Genomic DNA, 20,923 nt, shown 5'->3' with positions numbered 1-20,923 from the left:
TCCCAGTTGGATAGCTGCTTATCCATATCCCCAATTCACATGTTTTACGAGTAGGTGTTTGTGGGTGGTGGTGGTGTATTTAATTATTCTTACCAATAACATGCCAATGTTTTTCTTGTTAGGTTCACTTCCAAACTTAGAACTCACATCCCAAGTAGCGATGGCGTCATTCAAGTCTGGTATTCTCCGAAGAAAATTGTCCTCTGGTTTTATTGAAAGATACCAGCCTGAAGACAAAGAAGTCGACCACATATTAATGTACCCAAATCTCGTCCTAGAGTACTAAGGTGATGCAAAAAGCTGCACCTATCCCATTATGGACGCTGACGAATTTACATCATATTTATTAGTCTTTGCTATTATATAGACCATGTACATAATATTGTCCATAGGAAAAGAAACTACTGGGCCGGGTACCACATATTATTTTACAGTAACCACCCAAAGTGGGAACCGCTTCGCGGCTTGCTGTCGCCGCTCTGATGCTCTGACCTTCGGTGCTCCGCTCGCGGCTTCGCCCTCGATCGCAAGTAGTCTTTGACAAAGACTATAATGGAATACTTTCAAAATTGCAAAGTCATAAAATGTAACGAAAAGAACATTTTAATTAAAATTACTCACCATCAAAGACATGTATTGGATAGTTACAAATCAACCCGCCATCACAAAACAAATTCTCTATTCCATGATGAATGTACTTAACAGGGGCAATTACTCCTGTAAAGTGAAAAAGAATTTTTTATTTATTTTTATCTATTTATAACATTCGGCAGCAGCCAGGCAAGCACAATACAAGAATATAATTATAACCTGGGTACGTGATGTGCACCAACGAGGCGGTGTAGTTGTGTAAGTGGTACAAGGACAATGTAGCGAATAAAGTAATATTTGGTGAGCTCAAAAGTCAAAGGCATCGAACCCCAATTATTGTTGTTATTTTCGGGGTAACGTACAGTGTTTCCAGTAGGGGTCTAAACTTTACGTCGGCATGCTTGTAAGCATACACATCAGTATGTCTGTAAGCGTACATCGGCATGCTTAATATAAGCTTATACATACGGCTCGTATCGGCATGTTTGTAAGCTTTACATCGGCATGCTTATAATTAAGTTTATAGATCGACATGCTTTTACGCTTATACATTTATTTTATATAAATTTTATCTAAATTTATTTATATATGTCATATTACAAACATAAACATATATATGTAAGTCAATATGGTGGTTACATTACATTATGAGACTTAGAAAATTTTTATCTAAATTTATTTATATATGTCATATTACAAACATAAACATATATATGTAAGTCAATATGGTGGTTACATTACATTATGAGACTTAGAAAATTGGACAAGTTGTTTTGTTATTATGACATGAAGGAGTCGTTCAAAACGCCAAATGGCCAGCAGTGAACGACCCCCTTACTTACGCTACGCTATGCTTGTAAGCCTATACATCGGCATGCATGTAAGCCTATACATCGGCATGCTTGTAAGCTTATACATCGGCATGCTTGTAAGCTTATACATCGGCATGCTTGTAAGCTTATACATCGGCATGCTTGTAAGCTTATACATTGGCATGCTTGTCCTATGTCGCTGCTAACCAAGACTCCAAAAAGCAAACAATAATCTAGATTGCAACATTTATTTTGAGATGTTATAAAATGAAACAGCGGGGTGGTCATATAAAACTAACTTGACAAGAAAAATATTTGGGGTAGTTGCTTCACTTGGTTTATACAAAACACAAATTAAATTAATGTAAGAGTTCATTTAAATGTAATAGTATAATCCAATAATTTCTCATGTTAAATGAACATTGGCTAGTAATCAGTTGTTAAACTATTTCACTAAAATGTAACGACAACGCAATGACTGTGTTACTTTCTTACCAGGAATTCCGCTGGACATCCTTGCCGCGATCATGATTGGCATGTTGGGCGTAGTTTTGACATGACAATAAAGGCAGCCAAGCTCGTTAACATTCACTACTACAATGCACAGTTCTCGTCCAGTTTTTGTATATAACTGTCAGAACAAAATTAATAATACAATATTTAATGTTTCAATAGTATTCGTCGCCTAACCATAATATCCGAACCCTTAAAATTAACTTTTATCCATTGCTCTATAATCCCATAATACCAATTCTAATCATCAATCATAACCCTAAAGTCTTTTCATAATGCCAAAAACCTTATAAAATTTGTAAGATAAATGAGACGAATTGCGGTAAACACCATTTTGATAATGTTTTGGGGTTAGGATTTGAAATGAGGGTTACCATGGTTACGGCTGTAGCAGAGAGATAATGTTAAGAAGACCTCCTATAGTCCTAGATACATCTTTAAAAGCTGTTACGGTGAGACTGAGGGCTATCAGAAGAGAAAAATGCCAAGTCCTTAATGACTGAAAAACTATCGAGAGCAACCTGTAATGGAGTGAACTTACATCAGCAAATGTTGCATCTGGGCGTCCTAGCTTCTCAGCTACCGCTTCTCCAAGCCATTTCATTAGTTTTTTACCTGGATGCCATCCGTAATGGTTCAACATATTGTACAACAGAGATGCTTTACCCAAGAAAGCATCTGAAATAAAAATTTAATCCAAATAATCATCATCATCATCATCATCATCATCATCATCATCATCATCATCATCATCATCATCATCATCGTCGTCATCTCATCATCATCATCATCTGTATCATCATCTACAGCCTCTATGGCAGCTGAGATTGAATTAAGGATTTCCTCTCTCTCTCTCTCTATGGCAGCTGAGATTGAATTAAGGATTTCCTCTCTCTCTCTCTTGACCCCAAAGGCTATAGCATTAAAATTCTTCACATGATTTGTTGGGAGTGGACTTTTTAAAAACTTGTTCTTTATCTTCAATTCTTCAATGTCATTGTCCATCAGGACCAAAGATGTTTTACTTTAGTAAAACTAGACCCGGTTATGCGTATCCTGATGCATGGCCGTGAACGTAACCGTCCCGGCTGAAATCCAGAAATTATGTCATTTGTTCTGGTGCTGTGTCACTTCCGGGTTCCAGGAGGAAGTACATGCCTTTTGCGAAAAACTGGCGGACATGACTCGGCCCCTTTCCAGCGAAATTACAGCTTATTTAGCCAATGTGAACATGGGGTCATATTTTCCTATCATACTGGACTATAACATTAATGGAAAGAAAACTGCAAACGTTCGTTCGTCGGCTGTAGAACGAAGTGACCAGCTCTGATGACGTCACTATGTAAACAACCACAGACAACAATTCGGGGATTAATAATTAATTAGGTAATACCAAATATGGAGGTATCCAAAAGTATGCTAATTAGAAGATCAACGAATCAGAATACGATCCTGTATCCAATTCTATGCAAATGAGTTGAAGGCGGTTACGTGAACATGTTCATTACTACTCTGTGATCAGAACCCAAGTGTGTCTCCGTAAGGAGCGACTATGTAAGCATGGTCATCTATAATGATGAAATAATGACAAAGAATAGTGTTCGTTACCATAGCATTTCTCGGCCATATTGACAGATAACATCTTCTCCATCTCGTAGGAATCGTACCCAAGAGCTGCCCACATTGCAAAAGTCGCACCCCCACTTGCACCAGAGAATCGTCGAATATATTTCCATACCCCGATTTCTTCTAAAACCTAGATGAAAATTGCAACAAATATTCAAAAACAAAGCGATGTTGTTCAGCGAATTAGAATGTTAGAGAATGCATTTTACCAAAATCAGACTTTCTATTTCATTGCCCATGATTATAATTATTACACTATTCATCGAAAATGATGATTATGATTTTGATTGTAATAATCATTAAACTGAATAAACAAACAAACAAATAAATAAACAAACAAACCAACCACTTACCCTGATAGCGCCAACATACGCGCCAACTTTACTCCCGCCACCCTCTAATGCCAAGTTCTCAAAACAGTACGCAAGCTTAGTAAATTCATCTTTTTCTTCTCGAGATAAAAGAGGTCTTCGATCATCATCATCGTACTGCGCTTTCTTGAACGCCATTGTAAAAACACTTTCTAACAGTTTCTATTTTGCGATAGCTCTGGCGAAGGCAATCTTGCTATTTCGGAAAACGGCCCTCGTGCTTACAAAGTATACAATATGGTCTTTATTTAATATAATTGATTCTAATATGATAGTACAGCTGCTAAGCTGAAGCATTGTGCACTTTTTAGTAGAAGCATGAGAATTTCCACGCCTGAATGTCCAATGTTGATTTTATATATGACGTGGAGCTATTTTGGATTTGGCCCCTGTGACCGGTAGTGGTCACAAGGGGTCATATAGGGGTAAAAAATTAAAATGCTCCGATCTCGTCTGACCACAAGGATTAAAAAATGTATAGTTTGTGTTATCTACGAACTATCGTTACGGAGCTGAGTTATCCTACAAAAACCTCATTTATAGGTAAAATATCACATTTTTGGTTGTACAGGGGTAAAAGTTTCAACTTCCACAGATTTTAGCAAATTGTGTCAAATTGCTCGTCTTGACATAAGAATCAAGACATGCTATAAAACTTGCCTTCTAAACTGTTTACTTGTTATGTGGAATAGAAGTCAAAGATCAACAGTGGCCTATGGACACCCAATGGTCTTTGACCTTGCTTGCCCTCTATCAGTAGGGGAACACATCACATAGGCAAAACTATAGCTACGCGAACAATTTGCCACCATGATTTTCAAAATTGGAGTAAGTTTTACCCCTGTACAACCAAAACAGCGACTTTTTACCAAAAAATGTGGTTTTTGTACGATAACTCCATACCGATAGGTCGTAGATAGCACAAAATATACATTGTTTTAATCCGTGTGATCAGGCGAGTAATTTGGTATTTCTCTCAACAAGATCGGAGCATTTTCAATTTTTACCCCTGTGTGACAGCGGTCACCAGGGGTCAAATCCAAATGGCTCCACGTCTTAAAATCAACATTGGATCTTGTACTTCATGTGTGGAAATTCTCATGCTTCTACTAAAAAGTGCACAATGGCTCCCTATTTGGGAGCTTAGCAGCTGTACTTAAATTACCATTAATGTTTATTAATGATATCCAAAGATATTTAATCATACATGTATTTTTTCAATGGATATGCACATATTTAAATAAAAATGTCATAAAATTGAGGCGGTTTTTTTTTTCGATTTTATTATAGCGATGCAAAGTAGCCTATTTTATAACGTTATACCTTTTGTATCTACCGCCAATGATGAGCAAATGTTGTCTGGCAAGAAAGCTTGCATTGTACATTTTGTAACAATATTTCAGTATTTTTAAACGATTACATACATACCATTTACACCTAAAAGTGCAATATGAACATTTTATAGTAAAAACATGCTGATACTAATAGCTACTAATTGACAGAAACGCGTTAACTTGATTTATTGGAAAATATAATGCTATAATTTTGAAGATATTTCTAGGAGTGAATACATGATTGTGGTAATGAGATTTGGATAAAAGAATGGTACAAAAATTGCTTATTACAGTCATGGACAAAAGTTTGGAATATTCTTATTTTTTGTATCAAACGCAGTTTTCAATCATTACATATTAGGAACGGGTTTTTTTTCTGGAGTAGTGCTCAGTTGAATTTAATTGAAAGGTACAAAATGTCCTTTGATGTTTACATCACACAGTTTGTCAATTAAGCAAAGAATTACCTGAGGAAACGCATTACAATGGAATGATCACACAATGCAACACTTTTTGGCGGTCTTTTTGTACCACATAATGAGATTAAAGACACTAGCAAACTTTATTGTTTAAACAAAAACTTAAACTCTCACTGTGACATGTTCGGATAGGTCTCTTGCATGAGAAAACACTCAATATTTGGTGTGTCTCCCCCTCAGCTAAAGGTCACATACGCGACGTGGCATTCCCTCGACCAGGTTTGACAAGGTTGCTTGTGGAATACCTCGCCAGAAAGCAATGAGGGCGTGCGTGTCTACGTTCCTGCAGGGTGATTGGTTGGTTGCCCATGTTACCTAACCTGCGGGATACTCCTGCCCAAAAGTTCTCTATAGGGGTCATATCCGGGCTCAAGGCCGGCCAATCCAGGTGTTCTACATTCTCATTTTCAAAGAATTCCCTCACGCCTCCGGCTCTGTGCGCCGTGGTGTTTTCATCTTGGATCACGAAATTGTTCCCGAAGTCTCTTCTTCCAAACGGAAGCATAACTGTGTCAAAAACATCCAGATATTGGTCCTGGTTCATGTGTTCTTCTAGCATGTAGAGGTGTGATTTCGACCTACTGTGAAATGCTCCCCATACTGTGGTTCCATCACCACCTTCCTGGTTTCTAGGCAGGATACAATCCTCAAGCAGGGCTTGACCACCCTGTCTTCGGATCTTGAATCGGCTATCTTGTCTGTCAGTGGACTTCGGGTATATATATAAATGCGCTTTTATAAATGCGCACGTGACATCTACAAGTCGCCATACCGTGTTCAACGATGTAAGGTACCCGGATGTACACAAATTCCACACGCAAAAGTATAGGCGAAAATGACAGGTTACAAGGAAAATTGTTTTTGCAAAATAGTGGCATTGATTGCAAAGGGCAAAATAATTTGACCAGAAACATAAACTCTTTATTTGGATTTTCCATTACGGACAAAAAACATTAATGACGGAAAGGTTAGATATAGCTGATTTAAAAACTTGTATTTCATTATTTCCGTGCTAAATGGGCGTGGCAATTGGCCATATTGATGGCATTAAGGTCAGAACTGAGTAGCTGCCGATGATGTTATTTGATAATTTTTGTACATGATGATAGGGAACTTAGGGGGCTGTGATTTTCTACGGGAGGAATGGGTCATGGATTTATTTATTTGGGAGTCAAGATAAGTATTTCCACTCCCCCCCCCCCGTAGTGCCGCCACTGAACATAACCCTGACCCTAATTTTAACTCTAATTTTAACGTAAATTGACGAAACTATAACTTTAGCCCTTTTCGGAATAATGATCCTCTCGAACTTCATAGGCTAGATGTCTCCGCCCGACCTCCTCAACCTCAACTTACTCATTCGCTCGCTCACATTCAATTAAGTATCAAAATGGACAAAAAAAGCAAATTCGAAATGTGTCTTTAAGCACCTTTTTTGTGTCCCCCATGCTAAATCGGTAATCTGTACACCCTTTGACGTACAATTTAGAGTATAAACACGTAGATGACTGTACATGATCTAATCATCCCGGCTGGAAGATGTTGAGGAAGACTCGCATACTATACATCACGCTCATACGTTATCTGACAATTTGACGTACAATAACCTATGTTATGCATGGCTTATTCAGCTAATAATAATAATAATAAAGACAGATTTAATATAGCGCCTAATGCAAATGCCTCTAGGCGCTTTACACAACCAGAAACAGATTAAAATATCTTAAGCTACAAACAAAGAAAATTTAAGGGCCTAACAAATACAATTTTTTTTCCATTTTAAAAATAAACAAAATTTTAAACACAACAATATAAACAAAAAGAAAAGTCATAATCCACGCCGCTTCCCATGAGCCAAAAAAAAAAAAAAAAAGCAAACGAGGAGGCACGACAAAAGGCACATATGAAGCGACGAGGAGAATGACTTTAGAACATATTTCATAATATCAATAAGCACATAATAAGCAAATAAAATGTAAATATACACAGAGTTTAAAATAGAATTGCACTACAACCCAAAAACAGCATATCGAGCACACCACCGCATAAAAACAATCAAAAAGCTGTGACCGGCACAGACGAAAAAACACGGTAAAAGCCCTGGAGAGGAGAGGTTGCCAGCACATCACTCTCAGCAATATTTCAAATGTCTTGCTCCCTAAATAGAAATAACAACTGGGCAGGGTTTGACTAAATATACACACAGAGCAATTATTATGGTAGTATGGTCGTCATACACATTATTGTCATGGTATAATATATTGTAATTGTATTTTGGTTCAAACGGCTTATAAAGTTTTACTTTACACGGAAGGGGAAACATAGCAAAAAACAAGTAATTTATGAGTGTAAAAGGGGGGAGGGTGGGTTTTGCCTAGCCGAAAGGGGGAACAAATAATATTTATAAAATTATAAGTAAGGCTAAAAAAAAGAAACCCTGTTCTACGGGCGGACGGACCTTTCAAGTAGGGTCAGTCGGTCAGTTGTTTTGTTGTTGTTGAAATAACCCAAAAAATCACCAAAATCTGTAAATAATTTGCAATTTGAGAAAATTAAAAAAATTAAAAAAATTGTTCCTGAAATTTCCGAAATTTGGGTCGGCATTCATTTGTACCGAAAAAATTTATTTCCCAATTTGTTCAAAATCTGGGTCGGTCTTGCCCGTAGAACAGGGTTTTTTTTTCTTCTCTTATGTACATAAGTAATAATAAATAAATAAATAAATAAATAAATAAATAAATAAATAAATAAATAAATAAATAAATAAATAAATAAATAAATAAATAAATAAATAAATAAATAAATAAATAAATAAATAAATAAATAAATAAAAAGTAGTTATGTTTGTACATGGGTGGGGGTGCTGTGCAATAATCATGATCCTTCAATATCCATGATTTATCCTGGCAAATTTATAGCATCGAACCTCCAGCCAGTGTTCCTTGCCAGTGTTAGCCACGAAACAAGGTCACAACTGCAGCCACTCCCTCAATGGTCGTCATTTCAGTGATTTACAGTGATGTAATGCAAATATGGCACTGGCCATCTGGTCACGTGCGCATTTATATATATATAACCGAAGTCTACTGTCTGTAGAGGAGGAACCGGGCCTCGTTACTGAAGATCACATTACGCCAGTGGCCTACTGTAAATTTCTTTATCTCTGTGGCCAACGCAAGCTCGCATGCCGATGTCTTAATTTGCAGAAGTAGCGTCTTTCTCATGGGTCACAAGTTTCCTGGTAACAGGCGCGTTTTTGGACCTCAGCCATTCTGTTCGTAGCCTAGCCAAGATGCAGGCTTCGTGCCGCCATTGCAGCAAAGTCTCAAGAGAGATCAATCTTCCCTGGCGGTTGTCTTTCGGGGCTGACCAGACCTTGGTCTAGGTGTAGTAGTTCCGGTCTCTCGACGTCCCTTCAAGATTTTAGAAACTTCACCTTGTGTAAATCCTAAAAGTTTTGTAACAATTTAACATTTGAGATTTTGAGTTAATCGGTTATCATAGTTTTATTGTGAAATCAAATCAATTGGTAACAATGTTGTATAAAATGTACAACTGCCTTTGTTTACAATTTGGGGTTTCATTATCTGAATTTGGGTAGATTAGGTTAAAACAAAGACCTGTCTCATTTATTTAGGGAAAGGCCGGTATTGCAGTACGCGGGATTTATGGGTTTTTTTAAATTTTGTTATTGCATTTTGACCCATTGAAAGCTGATAAATCGATCTTTAAAAGCTAATAAGATAAAACAATACTTCTGTCTATTTTTGCTGATTTTAAAGTCCAATTTAGTGATCCCAGCGAAAGTGTAAACAAAATCAAATTTATTTATAAATTGCTTAAAAATGAAGAATAATTGTAAATTTTGGAATTTTTGAAACGAAGCTGAAGTCCCATTCAAATACATGTAGCTAATTATATATACACTGTCAGTATATAAATTACAGATTCATGTAAATGTCTTATTTTGTCTTCGGCTGAACCAGCAGACTATGTTAGGTCATCTACTACAACCAATATCATAATTTTGATAATTTTTACGATCGTTCGGATGGGCAAATCACTGAATGGGTCTTTTATTGACCACCACAAGGTAATATTTGATACTAAACTATACACGGGATAATAATGTTGTGGATTTTATATATATATGTATTGTACATTAAAGTTACGGTACACAAATTGTTATCTTGCTTTTCGATTTCATATAGCATTTTAGAGGCCGGTCGAGTGCAGATCCGTCGGAACACGCTTTTCAATACGGAATAAATGCTAACCTCATCGTGACATCATCCAAGCAGCAACGTTCATTTTCCATTGAAAAAGCATTATCCGACGGATCTGCAGTCGACTGTTCTGTTAATCGCCTTCAACGATGTTTCTTGCCAGGTGGTCACGAAGAAACGCCATACATGCTAGTTTCCCTTGCTGTAAAATCGACAGAAAAATAAAATGGTCAAAAAGTATTATTTTCTTTGATTAATTCCTAGATTCCAATCAGAAGTGGTATTCATTTCGCCCTGTGATTACATTTGGCAAGATTCTTGAGGATTTCTAATCTATGCGTGTATATGACATACTTCAGTACACCCCTGGAGTACCTCAGCAATACAACTGAGTGGTAAACTACCGTGGGGTACCCCAACTGGGGTGCACTAGCAGTAGTATTACTATTACATGTATACTTGCGACATGTCATACTACAGTTACTGTTCATTTTCCTATACACAATACAAATTACTCTCACCATTGACGCGTGACCTCTACAAACAGTGTATGTTATAGGTATAGGGCATTGCCTAGTTAACGTCACTGTGTGAAAAATAACCGGCCAATATTTAAAGTACTCTCTGAAATTCTAGAAAATATATAGTTTTGTAACGTGTCCTAAATTTTTAGCTAATTTAGGTGTTTGGAAATATGCCCACTTTGGTGTTTTAGGAAGGAAGGAAGGGCACGACATGGCCTGCAAAATGTTCTGTATAAATCAAATGTATCATATCACTCATTGTGTACCGCTCTCTTGCGAAGGGCATTAAAGCTAAACCACTTGACGGATATTTTTTGTACTTGATGTCAATCAAGAATAATGAATACATTATACATGTAGGTTAAAAACCGAGTAGGTTGGGCATCTGCAAATGGTCGTACCTCCCTGATATGTAAATGACAGATAACACCAAAAAAAATGAAGAAATTATTTCCAAACCGTGTTAAGTCTACAACCAGACTTATGTTTCTCATTTTCAAGAATGCTGGTTAACAATATGCAGACTGTTGTCCCATTTGGGAAACAACGGCCCATACAGTATTACCCAACTGAAACTATAATATCAGCTCATTGCAATATCGCACAGGTAAAACAGAAACATGTGTAGTGTGGATTTAAAAGAAGATCTGATTTAAGATCTGATAGTTGAGCTATTTTTAAAATTTAAATGAGTGTTATCATGATTAATAACATATTTTTATTGACCAAAATATCGACTATGCATAGTCTACATTAAAGAGGAAATTTGATGTGTAAAACGTCTCTTAATTTAATCACCTGGGTCAAGAACTGTTTATCTGCACTTTCCATGCCAAAGTCCAGGGTATCCACGTAGGCAGTATCAATGCCAATGGTTCTGTGGAGGTCCTCTCCCTGTTTAGTCAATGATAAAACTAGTATTGCAAGGTTTAAAATTTGATGAGAAAAAACAGAAAAAAATACATGCATTTACCGATCGTCCTACAATTCGCCGATGAGCAACAAAAGACAGTTATAAAAAGACATTATATAGGGCATTTTTTTTAATTAACTGCCCCCTTCTCTCCTTAAGAATTCTATTCTAAACTTCATTGAAATTTTTTTAATTGGAAGTGCTTTGTGTGCACATTATGTGCGTATTTGTGTCGACAATTTCAGGTAAATCATTTGCACCCTGATGTGGCAGTCAGACGTCAAAGCGTTGAAGTAGCTGTTTCAGTGGCGTGCGCAGCACATTGAAAGGGGGGGGGGCATGTTCCCGAATGGAGTCTGATTTAGGTGTGTAAGGTGCGGTTTTAGCGTTTCCCCCGAATTTCCCCCAATGACCAACAAAAGTGGGGGGGGGGGGCGCCTCCCCCTTGCGCACGCCACTGAGCTGTTTCGCGGGGACATCTATGCGGCGTCTTTAAAGGTGAGAATTCTTGAGAAGATTTAATCAGAAAAATTCGCTTTATTTTGATAGATTGAATACTCAGATAAGCTACCAAGCAGTAGCCAACAAAACCTATAAAATTTAAAATAAGAGACATATTGTTAACGCTGTGCTAAGCTTTTCTCCTATAGACCACTTGACATCACTGTTTATCAACAAAGGCGAGGGACTCATCTGTCGATATGGTCTAACGAGCCGCTACACTGTTCAATGGCTTTCCTGTACTATATGAAATGTGGCGGGCGATTTAAACTGCACGTGGCCTTAGCAGACTACGATGTGTACGCACACTGCAGGGCAAAGAACAATGGAAATTGCCATAATGCGCGCACATACTGCCGGGCAATGACGTCACATGGCAAGTGGTCTATATAGAACTGTGCGAGGGAATTAATGTCTGGATCCAGATATTAATTATTTACTTAGAAAATCGTGCAGGTTTACATGAAAGATGTTTAACCATTTCAGATGCTGATTTGTATATGGACAAACATTGCGTACATGTGTAAAACTGGATTTTGATCAAAATTGAGGCCGCACTTTTTTGGTGAAATCTCTCAATGCGTGTGCGCGCTAAAACGAACACTAGCGATTCGTTGCTGTGCCCAATGGAATGCGCACTGACGTCACTGCCACATCAGGGTGGAAAAATATAACGTATTTTAGTTGCGTACCAGACTAATGTATACTTTCATTAAAATACCTACTCGTATGAATATTCGTTTCATGTTCAGCAACAAAGTCTCGACGACAGCATCAAAATAACCAGTCATGTCGGTAACCTTTCTGCTTTCAAATCCGCGAAACAACTTTCTCACTGCCATTCCTTTTTGCTCAGCAAATGCTGTCAATTCAAGTACAGTAATCTGGAATAGAAATTATGAGGCAACATCCTACAAATTTCAACCGCAAGCATTAGCATGACTTTATTTAAGCTATGCAAGTGGTGTATGATTTGACTATTATGTTGATTTTGCTAATAACTGAAAAATGCGGGGTTTATGTCACGGCTGCTCATAAAAGACATGTTAACGTTCCAGAATTAGCCATTTCTGCCTTATCAAGTGTTAATTTACTAGCCGCGCCAATACTTTCCAAATAAATTAAAATATGACCCACCACTAACATGATTAATTGCAACAGAATCCATTTCACATGCATCCATCTCCCAAAAGCTCACATAAAAATATATCAAAAGTCACGGAAAAACCAAGTAGTGGAACAGTGCCTAATTTGCATCAATCCAAAATGGCTGCGTCTGCAGGGGTGAAATTTCAAAATTGGTAAAATTTTGTTAAAAAATAAAGAAAAAGTATAGTTTGACCTATCTCCAATGCGCAGTTCTTGAATTATAGAAGAAAATATAAAATGTCAAAATTTTGGTTCCATATGGGAAAATATTGACAAATTCTCTGATTTTGACAGGCTCAGATGTTCCGCTTGCAACAACATTTTAAACAAAGAAGATTTGTTAGAGGGTTTGTTACCCTGGCAACATGATCAAAGATCAAAGTCCATTGAGCCCTGTTGACCCTTTTTTGACCAATTTTGTGATATTACCTATAACAAAACATCCAAAACATAATCCCACAATCAAAAGGCAATATCAGCCATGTCATTTATTTACAGAATACAGCTGTAGGGAGGGCAAACTTTGACGTGCGATATGTTATCTTTTTATGTCGTGCTTATAAGACCCGTAGCAGGAGGATGCGTGGTGCGACGCCTTTCCATTCTCCAAATGTCAAGCCAAATTCACAAAAGGTCCGTTTTTTTCTGTAAAAACGTTGAAATCAGCCCATTATTGAAGAAAAATATACAAAAGGTCATCTTAGCCCCTCGCACCCTCTCCCCAAGTAATTCCTGGCTACGGGCCTGGACTCATGTTATACACACCTCTCCATTGCCGTCTTTGTCCAGAGAGTCAAACAGGTCATCAACTGGTGTCTTCCCAAATAGAAGCTCTTTTTGATGATCTGAGAATCGAGATCCGCCCTGCGAAACAAACCAAGAAAACTTTCTACAAAGCATTGAATACCAGTAAAATTTGTTTGCGGAAGGGTCTATAGGTAAAGTAAAAGCTATCAAACAGATTAGGTATTGAAGCTGACAACCAACTTATTTGTGTTAATATGGGTTTGCTGAATTTGACTATCATCTCCCAAGCGGTATGTGAACCCGATCACCCTAAAACAGGAACTCAAAATGCCCTATGATCATACAGGGGAAAAATAAACATGATCCATAAACATATCAATATTAAGGGTCACAAAATTGTAACATTTTTGCAAATGATTGTTATCAATTGACAGTGGGCAAGTCCACTTTCATTTTGCCTGCCGTACGATCCTGTTCTTAAGATGGCGACGGGCTCTTACTCCAAAATCTAACCCATCTGAAATCGTGCGCTTCAATTTTATTTCAAAGCTATGCGTAAATCTTTGTCAGATCAGGACAAAAACAGATTCTGTAAGTTTACCTCTCCCAGTGCATTCTTCAATTCGTCTCTGCTAATCGTCCCGCTGTCATCGATATCACTCTTTCTCAACAAAGTTACGAAAGCCATCATTGCTTCAACTAGCTCTTTGTGTTTGTCAGCCATCAGTGTCTGTTTTTCTTTGAAATTTGCGCGTTCCCTATAAGTGTTAGTAGTAGCAGAAAGTAAAGAAAAGCGACTTTAATAACCATCTCAATAAAATAAAATATCAATATTGTAGACAGCATTATTACTCCGAATGTTTAATTCTTGCTCTTTGAGAATCAACAGACGGTTCAAGATTGTCTTTTCATGATATTTTATATCTTACACGGCAATAAATACGTTTAAACTGTGAAATTTTGATCTTACAGTAAAAATTTGAAACAAGAACAAACTAACTAAAATGACCATGCCAAATGCTGCTTTTGCTTTAGAACATGAATGCAAAGTATTCCAGCCAGGCTAGAATATTTTAGTATATGTGTCCAATGCAGGTTAATAATAATAGCAGGTTCAAATAAGTAGAGCTACATACTAGTACCTTGCCAATTTCGTGTCTGGATATGGGTTGGATTCTGTTGTGTATTTATGCAACCTTTCACGCAGTTGCACCTTAAATATCTCTTGCTCTCCCTCGGAATACTGAATGAAACAAGCCAGTGAAAAAGAGCAACAGTTAAGAATAGAACCAATGAAAGCAAGTATATATATACACCATGTTTGTATTCATTTGAACAAATTTTAATTTGATTCTAATCTTACGTCCATTCTTTACTCGGGCGCTGGTCAGAGCTACGAAACCGTGCTACCGCGAGGCCGAGGATCACGCCCACATTACGATACATTACCCGGGATGTGACAGTGAATATGCGGTTTTTAGATAATTAAACGAACTAACCAGGAAATAATTTTCAACGAAGAAAGGAAATTAGGCCGAATCGGGACTCGAACCTGCAAAGAGATATTCGTAACTGGAATCGCCCTTCATCATAGGGCTGAATAGCTCAGCTCAGGTTTTAGCGCACTACTCATAGTCCGATAGTTGCCGGTTCGAATCCTGCTTTAGCCAATTTTTTTCTTCTGTGTTTGTGTGTGCTTATTCTTACCAATAACATGCCAATAGTATTTTTGTTAGATTCGCTCCCAAATTTATAACTCATGTCCCAAGCGGCGACGGCGTCATTCAAGTCTGGTATTCTCCGAAGAAAATTGTCCTTTGGTTTCATTGAAAGATACCAGCCTTAAAAATAAAGATAAGAATCCATTGTACCCAAATCTTGTTAGGGAGTATTGGTGTGATATAGCAAACCACTAATTTCTTGTGATTTCACACCACCAAATAGAATTATATGGTTGTGCGCCTTTAATTTCAATTCTCAGAAATACTCATAGAGGCTAAAGTAAGCATTAAAGTGAGCAGAAATTTGCATAATTGACTTCCAGGTTTTAATTAATGATGCAGTTCAGACCAAAGATGGAAGCATCAACTGTTGGAAGTACGTGGATGACCTGACGCTTCAGTGCTGAAAATCGTCTGTTTCCTCAACCAAGCAAGATTCAAGACACACTGGACGAGTTCACTGAGTGGACAAACAAAAACAAGATTATCTTAAATCCTATAAGTGTCAGCAGGCCATTTGGGCCGAGTTTAGTTCCTTGTGGGAGGGCACCATTGAGAACTTTGAACTCAGAGAGTGATTGATTGTAGCGGACATAAATATTGCATACGGTTGCTGACAAAGTTACACAACCAAGGAACGATGGCTCTGCGGACTTTCAAGTGAATACATTTCTCAATTGGGATGTTGTGGTCTATCATATCGAACACCATATATCAACAGACCTTTTAATTATCTCATACGAAGATTACTCACCATCATAGACGTGTATCGGGTAGTTACATATCAATCCGCCATCACAAAACAAATTCTCTGTTCCATGATGAATGTACCTAACAGGAGCAACGACTCCTGTAAAGTGAAAAAGAAACTTGTGCAAAACTGAAAATAATATATGAAATTCTATTCAACTGGGTGGAGCGCACCATCACGAGACTTGCTGTCGAGTAAGCAACCAGCAAAAAAATGTCAGCGAGTACATCAATTTTATTAAAGCCATCATTAAAGCCAAAAGCTCACACAAAAACGTTAAAAGTAAAACAATCAAAAGTTCCCGAAAATCCAAGTAGTGGAACAGTGCATACTTATGATACTTTACATAAATCCAAAATGGCCACTTATGCAGGGAGTGAAATTTCAGAGTTAGTCAAATCTTGTTAAAAACCATACCAATATATTTCTCTCGTCATAAGGATTTAGAAACTGTATAGTTCTTGAGTTAGGCCTATAAGAGTAATTTTAATTAAAATGGTCTCAGATTGCTCCGCTTGCACTAAATAAGAATGGTTTGCCATATCCCATGTGGTTTGGTACCTTAGTAAAATGGCCAAGAAGATCAAAATCCATTGAGCCCGGCGCTGTTCACCTTGACCTATTTTATGATGTTACCTATGCAACAAAACATCCAAAACAATGCAACTGTTTTCATTTTAATTCATTTTTGCCAAAGGAACACTTTGAGACAGATTGGATGACAATTGGAGGCATTTTTTTTTTGTGGACACCTGTAGACCCCAAATGCCCCCCCCCCGGCAACTTAGTCATATTTATGACCAATTGATCCAGAGGGCGTCATCATCTTTCGATGACGTCATACTATTCAACAAAGGATCGATTGGCATTTACCATTGAGAAACTGTGCCGAAAATAAGTGATTTTTTCTTGGAATTTCTTTATGAAAATATCTGGTCTACAACAGATTCTGTTACCTCTTACCTGGAATTGCGCTAGACATCTTCGCCGCGATCCTGATTGGCATGTCAGGAGTGGTTTTCACATGACAATAAAGGCAGCCAAGCTCGTTCACATTCACTACTACAATGCAAAGTTCTCGTCCTGTTTTTGCATATAACTGTCAGAACAAATGGTCACATGCATTTTAAAGAGCGAATATATAAAATCTTATATTCCCCACCCTAAGTATTATCCGAACACTTTCAATATTAAGGCCTATAAACTCTAATCCCAATAGCCTAACTCCTAAAACCTAATCATAATCCCTATCACCCTCAAAATCTAACCCTAAACCACCTAATAATTTATTCGAGTGTTGGTAGTTATTCTAAAGTCTTGCCCAAATTTGGTTAGTTATAGTTTATTTCGGTCGGTTCATAATACGATGCGCCTCCAGCGTTTGCTGATGGAGAGGTCAAAATACGCAGTGCATAATGGGAAAATGTTGACATCCAAAACCCGCGTAATACATAATCTTAGTTGTCATCTTTATTGTTTTTCCTATTCATGTCATCATCTTTTCTCTCCATGTTTGCGAGCTCACAGGCATGGTGAGGTAGAAAATTTATTTTCTACCTCCATGGTATAATTACGGAGTAAATTATTTATCCGATCACTTACGTCAGCAAATGTTGCATCTGGGTGTCCTAGCTTCTCGGCTACGGCTTCGCCAAGCCATTTCATTAGTTTGTTACCTGGATGCCATCCGTAATGGTTCAACATATTATAAGGAAGAGATGCTCTACCAAAGAAAGCATCTGAAATGGGAAAATCAGCGTTTCATTTTAATTCATATAATTCGTTAATTGCAAATTGTAACAGGGTTATCTACTTGTTGCGGACAAGCACGACATAAATGCACGTTTTATATTACCTGGAATACCATGCATCGAAGCAGTCCACTCATCACTCATCACTCATACACATACCATATCCTTCTCTCCTTCATTATCATCATCATCATCATCATCATCATCATCATCATCATCATCATCATCATCATCATCATCATCATCATCATCATCATCATCATCATCATTATCATCATCATCATCATCATCATCATCATCATCATCATCATCACCATCATTATCATCATCATCATCATCATCATCATCATCATCATCATCATCATCATCATCATCATCAAATGATGACTCAATGGCAAATATATATATATTCACAAGGTTACCATAGCATTTCTCGGACAAATTGACATCAAACATCTTCGCTATCTCGTAGGAATCGTACCCTAGAGCTGCCCACATGGATACAATTGCACCAACACTTGCGCCAGAAAATCTTCGAATATTTTTCCACACACCAATTTCTTCTAAAACCTAGATATGAAATTAAAAACAAATATGTGTTTTCAGCGAATTAGTTATAGTTGGACTTGCTACTTTATTGCTTCTACGTCCGCCAGTCCTAAGGTCCTATATAGTCCTAAACCTCGCTTGTCCCTTCAAAATAAATTGGATATTCTCATGAAAATGTCAAGAAACTCATCAAATTTGATAAGATTGCCTTATTTGAGTAGTTTAGCTTTTCAAAAATTACCAAAAAAACCACCCCAAAACAAACAAACAAACAGCAATAACCACATTTGAATAGTTTGTAATGAGTTGATTGAAGATCTTGTCAATTTGAATAGTTACTTGTTAAAATTAAATTAGAGTGTATGCTTTAAATGAAATAGATAAATAAACAAACATACAAAAACAGTCACTTACCCTGATAGCGCCGACATACGCGCCACCTTTACTACCACCGCCCTCTAATGCTAAGTTCTCAAAACGATACACATGCTTAGTAAATTCATCTTTTTCTTCTCGTGATAAAAGAGGTCTTCGATCCTCTACTGCATATTCTCCCTTTTTGTGCTGTGCTTTATTAAACGCCATACTTGAGGTGCTGTGAAAACACTATTTAAAAACTACGTTTCGCGATAGTTCTGGCAAAGACAATGGTTATTCTTGCCATTTTGGAATACCGCCCTCGTAATTGGAAAGTATACAGTATGGTTAAACTATTATTACCACTGTGATATGATTGGTGAAATCAATATTAATGACCCTTCCTTTTATTGATGGTATCTAAAGTTTATATACGGTATTGAATTATGCATGTGTTTTTTAATGAAAATGTCATAAAATTGTTTTTTGATTTTATTATAGCGATGCAAAACAGCTCATGTTACAACGTTTTAATTTCGCAACTGCTGCAATGGTGATGGGCAAGTCTCTGTGCACTTTCAGAAAGCTTACATTGTACATTCTGTAACAGTATTGCAGTATTGTTAAGCTATTACATCTACATATACATACCATATATGAACTGGTGACCATATGTACATCAGTGTACCCACTGCATTGCAATTTTCGAAGCAATGCAGTTTTTACTTCACCTGGGTGTACAATTAAGAATCTTAAATAAATAATATACCTTACATTACATTACATTACATTACATTACATTACATTACATTACATTACATTACATTACATTACATTACATTACATTACGTTAACCAACATGTTTTTTTTAAATAAGCTTCTATATTTATATTTGTCAATATTTTGATGTGCAATAATTTTATATATACCAGTGATGAAGTCAAATAAATAAATAAATAAATACATAAATAAATAAATAAATAAATAAATAAATAAATAAATAAATAAATAAATAAATAAATAAATAAATAAATAAATAAATAAATAAATAAATAAATAAATAAATAAATTGTTGTTGGTAAATCAGCCGGGCACATTTGTTTTGGAGCTTCTGTAAACGATTCAGATCTTTTTTCTTTGATACCATTTAACCAGTAGTATAGATAGGATATGATGAGATATCTATGCTATCAATGTTAGCACAAGTATCAATATCTATGAATCTGCGAATCCTGTAAATATTGCAAATTTGCCAGTGAATGTATTGACTCAAACTGGTGATATGCTGAGACAAGGCCATATTTTGGTCAAAAACAACACCCAGGTTATATCCCTAAAATTATATTATGCTGCAGCGATTTATCATTATAAGGGTACTTTGAGACGCCCAATATGTGTTGGCTGATGCTGATAAAATATGGTTCTAAATTTTAGCATATGGTTCCCAAAATGATATTTGTTATTTTGAACAATAAAATACAATGTACCATTCTGTTAGCCGAATCTCATCGATAGTTTTATGCACATCTGACTTGTTAGGCTTAATTACATTTCTACCGTATTGTTTTGTTATTGTTTGTTGCAGCAACTCTCTACCAGTTCCCCCGATTAGGTGCATTTCCAGCTATTTCCCTAGATTTTCCCATATTGTGTATTTTCCCCGATTGACTAACAAAAGTGGGGGATGTTCCCTCACCCCCCACTTTTGCACTCTACTGGCGCTGATTTCATACTGAATATCTGAAGCCGTTAAAGTGGGAAGTCCAAATGTAGATGGTTGTGAAAAAACGAGCAATAAAGTTGACAAAATACAAGTAATTATATTTTACCCAACCTTTTTGTAAACATTTATAAGGTTAGATTATTTTTAAACACGTCATGATTGTGGAATAAATGAGATTTGGCGAAAAGAATGGTACAAAAATGGCCTTTTCTATTATTATTATTTTCAATTTCACTACCTTTCTATGTGGGCTACAAAACTCACACTTCTCCATGTCCTTTGGCT

The 20,923-nt window shown here is 36.8% G+C and overlaps 1 protein-coding gene across 1 annotated transcript; it reads right to left on the bottom strand.

Annotated features, from left to right (window-relative positions):
• Window positions 1–10,085: 10,085 nt before the first annotated feature.
• On the bottom strand, window positions 10,086–19,143 carry LOC140147167 (uncharacterized). The gene is made up of 12 exons (XM_072168946.1): window positions 18,973–19,143; window positions 18,432–18,579; window positions 17,861–17,997; window positions 17,222–17,357; window positions 16,262–16,357; window positions 15,494–15,627; window positions 14,929–15,029; window positions 14,388–14,544; window positions 13,805–13,903; window positions 12,616–12,774; window positions 11,275–11,370; window positions 10,086–10,154 (listed from the first exon to the last, which is right to left on the bottom strand). The coding sequence occupies exons 1-12, from the start codon at window positions 19,141–19,143 to the stop codon at window positions 10,086–10,088; spliced, it is 1,503 nt and encodes a 500-aa protein (XP_072025047.1).
• Between the last annotated feature and the right edge of the window lie 1,780 nt (window positions 19,144–20,923).

The sequence above is a fragment of the Amphiura filiformis genome, chromosome 3 (genome assembly GCF_039555335.1).
Source record: "Amphiura filiformis chromosome 3, Afil_fr2py, whole genome shotgun sequence".
In the NCBI taxonomy this organism is placed as follows: Eukaryota; Metazoa; Echinodermata; class Ophiuroidea; order Amphilepidida; family Amphiuridae; genus Amphiura; species Amphiura filiformis.
Note: the sequence above shows the minus strand (reverse complement) of the source record. Positions and strands in the feature narration are given on the sequence as shown.